At 39.9% G+C, this 14,195-nt stretch overlaps 1 protein-coding gene across 2 annotated transcripts in view; it reads left to right on the top strand.

Moving 5' to 3' along the window:
- The window catches only part of BAZ1A (bromodomain adjacent to zinc finger domain 1A), a 65,508-nt gene extending 56,061 nt beyond the window's left edge, over positions 1-9,447 (top strand). For both annotated transcript variants that reach the window (XM_066188418.1, XM_066188417.1), the window contains 6 exons: positions 2,244-2,491; positions 2,601-2,824; positions 4,104-4,573; positions 5,621-5,763; positions 7,821-7,908; positions 8,442-9,447. In XM_066188418.1, coding sequence (XP_066044515.1) covers positions 2,244-2,491; positions 2,601-2,824; positions 4,104-4,573; positions 5,621-5,763; positions 7,821-7,908; positions 8,442-8,632 — 1,364 coding nt within the window. In that variant the 3' untranslated portion in view covers positions 8,633-9,447. The remainder of the gene's footprint in view (positions 1-2,243; positions 2,492-2,600; positions 2,825-4,103; positions 4,574-5,620; positions 5,764-7,820; positions 7,909-8,441) is intronic.
- Positions 9,448-14,195: the final 4,748 nt, after the last annotated feature.

Here is a 14,195-nt window from a genome sequence, read left to right as displayed (position 1 = left end):
CACATAATCCTGGGGTTTTTTTCCCCCTTTCTTTTAATGTCCCCATTTTTCTGAAACTTCACAGCTTGTGCAACTGCATATCCTTTCTAGAAACACTAAAATGGAAAAGCCTTCCCTGAGCTCAATTAGCTATTGATAGATGAGTGCATAGATCTGTCAAATGACTTCATTTGCATTGTAGCAAGGCTTGGAGGACTTAGCTGACAGAAGGGTATCCCACTGCGCAGTGTAGAGCTGCTCAGACACAAAGGAAGAGGCCTTTTCTTCCTCCAAGTTAACAATATAAATGAGAAAGATGATGGATGGGAAAAAAAAAAAAAAGTATTATTCCTATTTTGCCAGTTGGGATCTGAAACAAGTTTTTGACTTGTTTCAGCAGCAGGATATGCTGAAGCAGGTTGTGGTCAGTAATTTTCATCTCTACTTGCGCTGCAAATTTGCAGTTGCAATGTATTTGTGGTGTTGTGTGATGAACTATATTGCTGAGCCAATCCAGACTGAAAATAACCTCCAAATAAAAATAATAATGCTCAAGCTGTCATTGTTAGCCAAAGAAATGCTTGGCAGACTATATATATGCTTAAGATAAAGTGTCTTTAAGAGTAAGAGTTACAGTACAGAACTGATTTAAGTGATTTTAATTTTCTTACTGAATTAAAAAAAAAATACGTGGAGATATACTGCAGTGCTGTGGAAAGGGCCTGGTCCACTGTCTTCAGAAGACTGAACTTAACACAGAAAGGCTAAGGACTAAGTAATAGGAAATGTTAGGAAATACAGGTTTGCAGTTCAGGATTGACTATTTTATTTATGAAGCTGTGTTGCCTGTTTCTCCTCTGCCGTCTCCCATCACCTCTCTTGTGCTGCTTGCTGTTAATGCAAATGTATGCAAGATTAGACAAATCCTGGCAGCCACTTGATGAGAAGGCAGAAGGGCCTTGCTGGAGAGCAATTAGTCTCATTTTTGTTCTTTCATTTTATTTGTTATTAGATATTTTCTCTTCCTATTCCTGAGAGTAAATCATTTGGCAGACAGGTGCATCACAGGGCATTCGTGTGCCCACTGTCAGTAGTGCAGTAGGCAGGGTGGCATTATATGCTGGAATGCATCATTAATCACTGAGATCACAAAGTAGTAGCTGGACTATCATTTTTAGAAGGGAAGTCTGCAGACATTTCCATAATCAAAAGCACTGTTGTATTGTCTCTTCCTATCCTCAAAGCTTCTTACTTTAATATGCAAGAAATAACTTTCGGCTTCAGGAAAGAAATTAGCTTTCCGCTCAGCAGCATCAGCAGTTAGAAGTATCATTTATACCTTCTGTTTTCTCTCAGGTTCTCAAACAGCCTGTTTGCTTCTCTAGTTCCCAGTTGCCCATTCCCATTCAGTATTGTTCCCCTCACTGTTCAGTGTGTGTGTTTGTGTGCCTGCCTCCATGGCCTGGATTGCCATTTCAAACCAAAACTACTTGAAAATAACATCTAATTTCTCACCCCTGTTCCCTCCCCTGTTTATTTTTAACTTAATTAGGAACTCAGGTGTTACTTGCTTTAACATTTGATGTGCGCCACAGGTCCCTCCTGTGTGCTACATTGCTTAAAAGGTAAAAAGGAAACAGTTACATTTCATCCAGGTCAGTCATCTGACCTGGTTAGCCATACAGAGATGCAGGTGCTTGTGAAGGTAGAGTGCAGGGCAGGAATGAAGGCAGTGAGGCATGGGCAGAGGGCTGAAAGGCTCTCTGGTAGACTGTATTGGAGCAAGTGTGGGTGATAAGTGCTCTTCAAACTGTTCTTTGCCAGTAAAGTTTCAGGTACTTCCTTTAAGCATTTTGGGATTTCCAAATGTAAATACAAAGGAAGGTAAATTGGACATGTGATCGTTTTTTCATAATCTTAAGTAATGTATTATACTTTATAAATTGAATCAAATTAGGTTTCCAGGTTGATACCTGGGTTTACTTTCTTATTAATGACCTGTGTATGTGCAAGTTCTAAGTTGAATAGGTATTGAGGAGTAAAATCTTAAAGCTCCAGCATCTTGGAAGCTATGGAGAAAATATTCTAGTACTGAAGAGATAAGACAAAGGTTGAATTATTATCCCAGTTTGCTACTTGCTGTCTGACAGTCAGAGTATTAGCTCATATTCTAGAATAACCTGGATCTTTGAAAAAGAAGTTTGATAATTCTGTGGGGGTTTGTAATTTTTCTTATTTTTTTAAATCTCCTTCTTCAATGGAAGATGCCAGTGATGGTGGACGATCCTATAAAACAGTTCTGGATCGCTGGAGAGAGTCACTTCTTTCTTCTACCAGCTTATCCCAAGTCTTCCTACATCTGTCTACATTGGATCGAAGTGTCATCTGGTCCAAGTCCATCCTCAATGCTCGCTGCAAAGTGTGTCGGAAGAAAGGCGATGCCGAAAGCATGGTGCTGTGTGACGGCTGCGACCGAGGATACCACACTTACTGCATCAGGCCCAAGCTGAAGGTATCTCAGGAGAAAGAAGTGGTTCGTTCCACACAGAACTTGAATAGTTCTTAGAATGTAATTGCATATTGCTAATGCTTTTTCTCTTCATTTCCCCTTCTTTTCCTAGGTCATTCCTGAAGGAGATTGGTTCTGCCCAGAGTGCCGACCAAAGCAGCGCTCTCGACGCCTCTCCTCCAGGCAGAGACCCTCTGTGGAAAGCGATGAAGAGACTGCTGAACAACTAGAAGGGGAAGAAGAGGCAAACTATGATGAGATGGGACAAAGTGAGGAGGAGCATTATGAAGAAGAGCAAGATGAGGAGGATGAATCTCAAGAGGAAGAAGAGATAAGGTAAACAGACCTGTTGAAATACCACCTTGATCATTATGTGGAGTAATTGTTCACATAAGCATGTATCTTGAAACTCTAGTTTGAAAAAGATGTTTATTTTTAGAAAAATGGCAGCTTGTTAGGAATTTGGCTCTTACCAAAACATTCAATACTGACAAAAGCTAGGGCCACAAGACTTGGGCTCACTTTTCAGGATAAAAATTCCAGCTTTGCATCTATGGGTGACAGAGGGCCATCAGAGCTGCAGTTCTGTACAGCAATTTGAATGTGAAGTGGAGAGAGTTTCTAACAGTAAAGGTTTTCTGGAAAAAACCTGGAGTTATTTTTGTCGAGTTCTGAATTTTGGAGGACTAGGTGCATACGGTAAGTATTAGAACGTTAGGGAAAACAATCCATCGGAGGCCATGTAACACTGGGGAGGCTTGAGGACTAATGCAGTAGCTGTTTAAAAAAGGCCAACAAACAAACCAAACCACCCTTACCCCATGAAAAACCCCTCAAAACTGTAACAACACCAAAACAAACAAAACCCAGACAAACAAGCAGCCCAAGAAAACCTCCTTGAAAAACAACTGACCAAAAACGCCACACAAACTAAATAATACAAAGTGATCATTTCAGTAAAAATCCGATTTGATACACGTGCCAACAACATAAAAATTGAAGGAAACTTTTCTGATCTCAGAGTATTTTTGTTCTCTTTTTGGTACAGTTTTTTGAATTGACTAAAGCAAGGTTATTTGTAGCTCTGACAGTTGGGATTCAGTAGTTGGAGAGAATGTGCATGTCCTCGGGAACTAAATTTTATCTCTGGGATCTTCTCTCTTCCCTGTAAAGGAAGGGAAGTCTTAAGTATTAGTTATAAACCCTGACCAGAGCATAACTCTTACATGTAGCATTTTACAACTGCATTTTATTTATATGGCTGATAATAGTGTTCAGAAATCCTAGTAGTTAACACTTGCTGGGAGAAATAAGTGATTTAAAGAAATTGGTAGCTGGTGCTCTAGTTAATATATTCCTATTGCCTAAGCTGAAAAGGTGAGCAGAATTCTGAGTATTTCTTTAAGGTATGTACTCCACGTAATATTTAATTTAGAGACCTCAGAGCCGTATTTAAGATAACAGTAATTATGGGTGACTGCATCCGGTTGTAAGCCAGCTGCTCACCAGTTCAACCTTGAATGGCTTGGTTTTTTAAATGCTGGATTAGAAAACGGAGGGAAAAGAGACTAATGGAATTTTGGAATATAAATAAACATAACTATTCACTTTGTAGCCCATCAAAGCAAGGAAGATCCCAGGTCAAGTTTCCATTAAAAATGAGAGCAGCCAAACTCAACAATCCATTCTCAAGTCAGAACAGCCAGCGTCAGGCAAGATATGCTTCTCGGAGCCAGCAAATTGAATCTTCATCAAAAGTTACCAGAAGGGGTTTAAGAAACATTAAGTCAGCCTCTTCAGCAGTGACAAAGTCTACTTTAAGACTTAATAGCCGGACCACTCGTCAGACCCAAAGTTCACTACAGGCAGATGTTTTTGTGGAGTTACTCAGTCCTCGAAGAAGACGGAGAGGAAGAAAGAGCGCTGATAGCACGCTGGAAAACAGCCCTTCCAACTCCCTTGGATTTAGAATTGTTGACACCGCAGACCCCAGTGAGCGGCTTAGGAAATTTCCAGTTTCTGCTTCAAAGCTTTCTCTTCCTGTTGCTGAACCCAAGAGAAGAGGCAGAAAACGACAATCTACAGGTTAGAGAAATGTGTTCATCACAGCAAAATCTACATTCTGTTCCTTGCTGAAACATTTGTGTGGTAGAGCATGGGGACTAGAAGTAGTGGTTGAAGGCAGTTTTGCCACTTCCAATGAGACAGATTTTCCTTTGCAGGGATAGAAGTGAACCTCAAAATTTTCAGCCATCTGAGATTAATTGTATCCATATTTGAAATTTCATATTTGTACACAATACACTCTATAATAAGTGGATAGAAAACTTGGAAGTGCCTTAACCCAAGCAAATGTTTACTTGTACCTTTTATGATTTTATTTTATTAAAGAATTAAACAGTGAAGAACACAGATAGAGGCAAGGTAGTAAAATGTGGAATATACACACACAACAAGAAACTGCTACCAGAAGAAAAATGTTGTCTGTCTGGTATAGGGCTAACAGTGTCCTTGCTTGTTAAGGTAATACTTTGATGGTAAGGAAATACTTGGAAAGATACAATAACCTTTTAAAAACAAAAAGAACCCAGTGTGAGACTGAAGACTGTAAAAGAGCTTGCACTCCAGTGTGGCAGCCTTGTATTCTGCACTGTTTCTGTCTGTCACTATTCAGAATTTCTGAGCTTTTCCTTTAACCACCCTGCTGACTACTCTTGAAAGCAGATAAAACCACTCTGAATAGAGGTTTTGTGAAAGTAAAAGTTAGGAGCAGGCAGCTTACTCTGGTTTTTCTCTAACAGGGCTTTTCTTCAAGTGTTTAACAAATTGTTTTAAGATTGAAATCAGTGAAAAAAAAAAAATCATGTTGAAAATTCATGGAGGAGGCACCCAGCTAAGTCCTGGTACTTAGCATTTTGTATTACAAGAAAGACATTTTAGTAGTACATGTCAAGACTGGAGTGTAGTTAATACTTTAGGCCAAGCTACATGCCTTGTGCTTTTAAACTACAGTTTTAGTACCCCAAAACAATGGTGTTTCAACCTTTTTTTTTTTTTCTTTTTTTTTTTTAATTTTACTTGTCAGGCTTTAAATTTTAACTGGTGGGGTGTTGGTTTTTTTTTTTTTTCCAGAATCATCTCCTCCAGTATTGAACAGGAGAAGTTCAGGACGTCAAGGTGGAGTCCATGAACTCTCAGCTTTTGAACAACTCATAGTGGAACTGGTGCGACATGATGACAGCTGGCCTTTCATGAAGCTGGTTTCCAAAATCCAGGTAACTGACAGAACTGTAGAGGGAACAGTAATGGAGTTAAGAGAGTCTTGCTTGCTCCTGTAAACCTTGGGAATTTACACCATGTCCAAATAAGAGGATAGAGCCAAGCAATGGGATTCAGGAGAACTCTTGCATTTCAGCTCAGATACTTGGTGCCAGAAATAACTTTTACAATTTGATGTGGTATTGGCAAAATTTTAAATACACTTTTCATTGGGCATTTTAAAATGTGAAATGCTTTGGTTTGGAAAAAACCCACCAAATAAGTAGAGCACAGGACTGCTAAAGGTAAGCTTGTGGTTATTAATTAATTAGTTGAATTAATCTTTAATTTATGCAAAGACATTCTGAGAACAGACCTGCAATAAATAATAAGATAGAAACAACGTCACGCTGATCTTAACTGTAATGCAGTGAAAAGATGATTCTGTAGCTTCATTCTTAATTTCCATCTTGTTTAAATTTCAAAATACTGTATGATAATGTGGGTACCCAAAGTAAGTGCTGCTCCAGAGGTTTTTACTTCAGTAAAACTTCCCAAAGCTGCTTTCTGCAGGCTGCGTTGGCTTGTTGGTTGTAAGGCACTGCTGGAACTGTCTGACCCTGCCAAAGTGCTTGTCCTTTGCAACCCCTCTGGAGCAACTCTGCACAGACATTCTTGGGGATCTAGAGTTTGGTGTTTAAGGGCTCTGCTAAAATTAGCAGTGGTAGCTGTTTAATGAAGACCTGAAACTGAATTCAGAGCCACAAATAGTTGGAAGGATTAATCTGTCTGGACAAAGAGAATGATGTACAAACGTGAATGAACAAAGTTAAGCGTAGAGGAGGACGAGAGGAATTTTGAATGAAATGGGGATTAGTGACTGCCTACTAGAGTACTGGAATTATTTTGGGAAGGGCAAGAGTCTGGTGAATGCAGTGGAGAATTCAACCTAATTTTGATCCGAAACTAAACTGCTAGAACTCAGTGCATTCCAGTTTGCCTGAATCTAGTCTGTAAATAATTGGAAGGAAGAATCCATGCCTGACCCAAATTTTCTTCCTCATGATAGATATTTTGGTTTAAACTTTTAGCTGCCTTTAAGATAATGTAAAGAATACATTGAATGGTCAGTGCACAACAAGCCAGAAAGAGAAAATTACTTTTCTTTTTAGTAATTACATAAAGAGCACTCCTGCAGGGAAAGGAATGAAAAATATGTCAATTTGATTCTGTTTCTCTACTAATTCTTCCTTTAAGTTCATTTGTAGGTTGCACTTGATCTATTGTAAAATTATAGGCCATAACCAAAAACTTGGTTTTAAAACATACATGGTGGTGCATGTGGGTATCCTTCCTTGGAAAGAGGGAAGTCATGTTTGGATCAGATACTTGTTTCTTTCGTTTCCCCCACCCCACTTTGTGAGACAGTCACCGTAGACTTGGTGCTTACTGGAATTCAAAATTGGATCCAAATGATCAGTACACTTAAAGTTTAGGCAGTCATTTTCCTCCCCTGACTTTTGATCCCATAGACATTGTTCTGGAGTGGTAGTTTCTCTCTGGTACTTGCGTACAGTCTCCTGCCTGCTGCTCTTCAACACAAGTAAATGGAATCTCAGAATTCTGAATGATTAGTGGTGGAGTCAAAATAGTTATTACTCATGATTAAAGAGCTTTTAACATTGTAATATATTACAGGAAAAATAAAAAAATTTAAAATAATGGAAATCATTTTTGTACTTGACTGATGGGAATAGCTGGAATGGTATAATGCTTATCTGCTCATGCAGTTTCCTTAAAGTTGTTCACAGGGCATTTAGGAGTAGATTTATTCATTAAATTGCTGGCTAATGTTTGTTGTAATCTGCTACTTGAATGATATGAAAAAAAGAAAAGCAGCGCCTGAAAACTAGCATTCAGTTCAGGGAATGAAGGCAGTTGTGTAGGACTCCTCTGTTTATTTAAAAGCCGAACATAAATGCTTTTTGATACGTGATTTGCCTTAATGTTTTAGGCATAATTTAAGCATCCATTTGTTTGTCCATGAATCTTTTTGTTTGGATTTTTTTTTTAGGTACCAGACTACTATGATATCATAAAAAAACCTATTGCCTTAAATATAATCCGTGAAAAAGTGAATAAATGTGAATATAAGTTAGCATGTAAGTATGATTTATTGAAAGGGGTATATTGTACCTGTTCTCTCACTTTAAATACTTGTCCTAAAACAGAACTGTGTCAGATGATTAGAAAGCTGAAATTGTGTTTGCTTTGGGGTTTTGTGGTGTGTTTTGGGTTTTTTAAAAGAGTAGTTACTAATATTTTTAAAATAAAATCTGTTAAACTTAGTTTCTTTACTACTAACATATATGATGGACAGATTAGAAATGGGCTGCTATGAAACTTCTGGTAATTTCTCAATCCTTTAATAGTAATGAGTGGCACTGATGGAATGTTAGAAAAGGTACTGTTGTTCCTGTCTGATTTGTATTTCTTGTATTGATAATCAGAGAAACTTAAGAATGTTTACATGGAACAGCACCAGTACAGTGATAGAAACTTGATACACGTAAAGACATTTTTGTATTGCAGCTCTGTGTGGGATCACTGTACTGATTTATTGATGTCATACTGGTCTATCAGACTGCAGTCTGATGACTTGAAACATACTAAATTAATTTATTTTATTCACTAGCTGAATTCATTGAAGATATTGAGCTGATGTTTTCGAACTGCTTTGAATACAACCCTCGTAACACAAGTGAAGCAAAAGCTGGAACTAGACTTCAAGCTTTCTTCCACATTCAGGCTCAAAAGCTTGGACTTCCCATCACATCTGGTAACGTGGACCACACCGCTCCTGCGGCGAAGAAGTCACGAATCTAACCTCTGCCTTCCAAAGGATTTTTTGAGGGAATTTATTTACATTCATTAAAATGGATTGTTAAATTACGCAGTCGTCATGTCTATTTAAAGCAATAACAACTGTTTAACCACCTTGAAGTGTGGCCTGCACTATATTCTCAATATAATATTAAGCACTCAGGAGAATGTAGGAAAGATTACCTTTGCTACAGTTTTATTCAGTGTCTAATAATTTTGATAGATGTACTGGATACAGTACTGGTTTACAGAGGTTTTGTACATTTTTAATACATTCATGTGTCCAGATATCTTCCAGAAGTACTTTGTTTTTTCCTGCACAAAATAACCTTGTTTCATCCTCTAGATTTTGTAGGAGCTGTGGTATTGAGGGCTTTATCAACTCAGAGAAAATCTTCTGCTGTAGCACAGTTGAAGAAACTGTGTGTGTTGTTAAAACTTGTTTGAGCATATCTTCTCAACACTAATGAGTACAACTGCATATCTTTTCAAGTACTGTACCAGTGCTGGCTGGAGGTATTCGGTCTGAGTTTATTAAGTAGATATTTATTTAGCATTCAAAGTAATTTGTGAATTTGTTTTGTATTTATAAAATTTGTACTTGGGGCAAAAAAAAAAAGTCCCATAACTTTTTAAATTTTGGGGGGTGGGGGTTTGTTTGTTTGTTTGTTTATTCCCCTCTGACTTGATGATCAATCAATAAATACCTTCTCGTGTCCCTGGCAGTTCTTCTAGCAATGAGTAAATTTGCAGGACTGTACTCTTAAATTTCTACATTCAACTTTGGAAGTGTACAAATAAAATGACACATTTTTTCAAAGTATGTTGAGCTTGGACTTCCTCTTGAGTTGTACAGCTACACCACCTTCCCATTAGCTTATGAGGACAATTTGCTGGAGGCAACACAGCAGAATCTGGTTCCAGTATGAGTACCCCAGCCAGCACTCTGGGCAGCTGCAGCCACTGTAATACCTGCTCTCTGAGGGATGCAAATGTCCATCAGTATATTTAATTTAATTTAATTTGAATCTCTAACAATGTAAAACCACACAGATTTGTTCAGTTGACCAACATCTTCTTTAAGCTATCCTTACTATGCTTGGTAGTTTTACTTTCAATATTTATTAATTTAAATTTATTAAGCTCAGTTTGAGTTAATAGGTTTAATCAGTCCTGCCCTCTTGGAGATGTGCCACAATCCAAGAAAAAATTATGGAGCGGAAGTTTGGGGATAAGAGGAAGCAGTAGGAAAACCTAAAACGTGAGGCTTGCTGCAGCATCTTTTCCCTGTGTTTATGCAGGTTGTGTTAAAAGGTTAAAACCTGAATATGCTTCTAACAATTATTTGCTCTGTAGCTGTGGGCTCTTTGGCTGCTGTAGTGCTTACCTTGCCTTAGAGGTGGCGAGAATGGGCATTCTCGTGGGTTTAGAGAGTGGATGGCAGTGGATAGGAGACTGCTCAGTTCAAAGTGTTGCAGTTGGGTTTTTTGTGGTTTTTTAATAATTTTTAAAAATTATAAGAATGAGGAGGGGGAGAGATGTTGTTCAGAAATGTCTGCTGATACTTCCCTAGTTTCTGTGGAAACTTTCCCATTCAGAGCTGACATCTCTGTCCAGATTAAAGAGACATTTTTTTTTTCCCACAACAGAAATGTTCCCAGTAAAGAATGCTAAATTCTGCAAGGAATATGAGCAGCAGAAGACTTGGTTGCAGAGTATAAGTTGTACTTGATACCCTTGCATCTGTCCAGCCCCGAGAGGCTGTGGAAGTCCTGGCTAGTAGGCTGCACACACAGTTGTGCTCGTTCTTGTTCACATGAATAATCCCCATTGACTTGAATGTGAACACATTTTGAGGAGGGGCACAGTGAGCTGAATAAGTCTATTTGTGGCAGATGCAATTTAAATAATTTCTATCCCAAACCTACTCCCAGCTGTTCATTCCTATCACTCTTTTTCCAAGGGTATTTCCTTCAATAGCATCCCCTCAACAACACAGCTGTAATTTTGACTTTGGATAGAGCAAGTGGGAGCAGTCCGGCCCAAGCCTCTGCTTGTGACAGTGGTGGTTGTATGCTTGTGCTGAGCAAAGTTACAAATTTCCCTTTAAGTTTGCAAGCCTGAGGCCTCACTTACATACACTGAAGGTGAAACAGAGGAAGTAGTATTTTGCTTTGAACAGCTGTGCATGAAGTAGTCCTGTCTGCCGTATCTGACTGTCCTTGGCTTCAGTGTGGTGCTTGCGGGGCATGAACAAAGTTCCTCAGAGCACACTGCCTGATCTGGTTCTTTCTTTGAAGCTTTTCAAACTTCAGTGATGCTTTTTCTGAGCTATGTCAGGATGTATTTTTTTATGGCCTTTGGGAAAAAGGGAGTTACTTCTATCTCCTTCCTTGTCTTAAGGGCTGAAATATTCATGCTCCTCATCCATCTTTCCCCCCTAACAAATGTGTGTTACCATGATCAGCCATCCCACCTGATGTTACCATCAGGGTAAGGTCTGTACAGTATCTCTCAGGGGCTTCAAGCAAAAGTTTTTAACAAAGGTGTCAAAATGGATTGGGTGAACAGCTTCATCTTGGATTCAAACTAATGAGGCTGTACCAGACTCTTGCAGAAAACGGGCAGTAGGCTTCCTTGAGCTTCAAGTGTAGCATCTGTCCTCTAAGCATTTTAAGAAGATGCAACAGTGAGAGTCTTGCCCTTCTTGGTAGCTCTCGTAGATCTTAGCCCTGGCATGTATCCAGATGCTGCAATACCAGCTGGTTTTCCTGCTGTGCAAATTCTGCCCCTTTCATTCATGTCAGAGCTGAGGAACTACCCCAGGCACTTTTCTTCTGATTTTTTTTTTTTTTTTTTTTTTTTTTGTACATAACTCTTTATTAGCTGTAGGACCAGTCCCTTTGGGCTCCCAACCCAAAAGAGTCTCTTACCCAGGCAACACCAGGATTTCCTCAAAGACAACTCGCTCGCCTCCTGGCCACCACAGACTACCAAAGATGCAGAAGACCAATCCCTACAGTGACTGCTGACCACTAGAAGCAGCCTGTCTTACCCAAGCAGGATCAGGTCACAAGGAGAAAGCCACTTCAATGCTGGCTGTAACCTTCTGTGGTGGTTGCAGTCAAGCTGTTCATGTTTAGGCTGTTCATCTTTAGGTGTCAACACCAGCATATCTAGGACTTGTTGCATCAAGTCCCTTCACCTGATCACCTTAACTGGCATATCCAGTGTCAGATTCACCTGCTGGAAGTCTTGATTTCTGGAAGCCTGTAACAATGCTGGAAAGCTTGTGTTCCTTTGGTTTGGCAACCCACATGACAGATGTGAGCTAGCACTCTTCTTTGTTAGAGGTTTGAGCTGGGGCCAGTGCCCCAGCACCCACTGCTGGATGGCCCTTTTGTGGAAGGGTAAGGTTTTAAGCGCTTACGAGAGAGCACTTAAATGTTAGTATTAACAATAAAGAAAGATAATCTTAGCATAATCTTAGCAAATATGGGCATTAGAAACCGGTATGTAGCAGCTGAAACCCAGCCTGAATGTACATATAGAGGGAGGCAGACCCTGCACAGCCCCACTCCACTCACTGCAGTCACTGGCTGCCCCACAACCAGTTGTCCCTTCATCTGGAGCCTTCCATGGACATGTGCAGGGAGCAGGTCTCCAGGGACAGCAGAGTCCTACCCAACACCATGTTTCTGCTGCACTGGTAATCTAGTACTTTAGGATTTAGGAGATTACACTTGTGGTTTATGAATCATTGATGTAACCACTAAATTAACTCTTATCCTGCAGCGATCTTGTCTCTTCCAAGTTTTATCTGTTTGTATTCAATAAGTAATATCTAACACTGGTCATGTTACCTGTTGGTGATCACTGATGTAACTGATCACAGAAATTCTAGGTAACGCTTTTTGAGGCTAGCAAGGGCTACTTCTACCCTGCAAGAGCCTTCTCACTCTAAAGAAATTGTCAGTGTACAGATGACTGCAGGAAGTTTTTTGCACAGCATTTGGCTGTAACTCCGAGAGATCTTTCCATTGCACTGCTAAACTGCCTTCACAACAGTGACATAGTCTAGGTCTGCAGAGGTGTCCCTGGTGTTTTACCCAGCTTGCTGCAAGGGGATATTCTGAGATTTCTCAGTCTGTTATCAAGTGATATATTCTTCCTCCTGCCCTTCATCAGCTCCTGACTTCCCTTAATTTGGTGCTTCGTTAGACAGTGCTATTAAAACCTTGCCTTTGAAGTGCTTAATTGTGTATATGTCCAGTATCAGGCCTCTGTAAAAACTTCTCAGAGAATCTCCAATTAACACCAATAAGAAAGCTTCCCATTTCAGAGCACTCAGGTTTGAAGACAGTGTCTGGATTAAGACTGATCCAAAAGGTAAAATAACTTGGGCTGTGAATCAGAAGAATTATAAAGACAGGTAAGGAAATTGATTACCTTGTTTCCCAATAGGGATGCTGACGTAGCACCATCCCTAAAATATTTGTATTTGTGGATGTATGTGTATATGCTTGGGCAAAGTTTGGGATTTTTAACTGCTCTAAGTCACTGACTATTAGAACAATGGTTATCATTCATGAATCCTAGAACTTAGAGAGTGGCTTGGGTTAGAAGGGACCTCAAAAAAGCTGGCTGCCATGGGCTGGGACACCTTCCACTAGACCAGGATGCTCAGAGACCCATCCAACCTGGCCTTGAGCACTGCCAGGGAACACTGCCACAACTTTCCTGGACAACCTTTTCCATTACCTCACCAGCCTCACAGTGAAGAATTTCTTCCTCTTATGTAATCTAAACCAGCTCTCTGGCAATGGGAAGCCATTCTCCCTTGTCACTCCATGCCCTTGTAAAAAAGTTCTCTCCAGCTTTCTTGTAGGCTCCCTTCAGGTGATGAAACGCATTTTGGAGTACATTAAAATGCACATCAATACAAAATACACCTGAACTGTTCTTGGGGCAGAAAGCCACAGGCTGCACATGTTTTCCAAAAAGTGCACTGAGACAAACTTTAGGTCTGCTTCTTTACCATAACATATCAGTTTCCTGGGTTTGTAGTCCTTCTTTCCTGGAAAACTGCTGAAATTAATTTTAAATATATTTTTTTAGGTGCAACTCAACCTTTAAATTTTTTTTAGGGATGAAAGAAGGAAAAAAAATCTAAGGGCTGTATCAGCTGCCGCCCTGCGAGCGGCTCTGGATATGCAGCAGCCAGCCAGGCTGGAGGTGCTCAGCCCACACTGCGTCCCACAGCCTTTGCCAGAGGGGGGAGAAGGCAGCAAGCTCCAGCATTCCCTTGCGCCTCCCTGCTTGCTCACAACGTTTATCCAGCTGTTCAGGTCACTCGCTTTTGATGAGAGAAATATTTGATTGGGCCAAGTTTCCTACAAGGATGTTACATGACAGCATACTCTCCAAAACGCTGGCCAATGGCCATGGAAGATCAGCTTTCACTTCTGTCTGCTCTGCTGTTGTTCGTCTTTTTCCTTAGATTGATTTCAAAGAACCACGAAAGAAGGGGTTTTACTTGACGAATATAGAGCTGCTGCACCAGCAT

Source organism: Chamaea fasciata, unplaced genomic scaffold, assembly GCF_029207755.1.
Source record: "Chamaea fasciata isolate MVZ Bird 193981 ecotype frontalis unplaced genomic scaffold, bChaFas1.0.hap1 SCAF_7, whole genome shotgun sequence".
NCBI classification, from domain to species: domain Eukaryota; kingdom Metazoa; phylum Chordata; class Aves; order Passeriformes; family Sylviidae; genus Chamaea; species Chamaea fasciata.
Note: the sequence above shows the minus strand (reverse complement) of the source record. Positions and strands in the feature narration are given on the sequence as shown.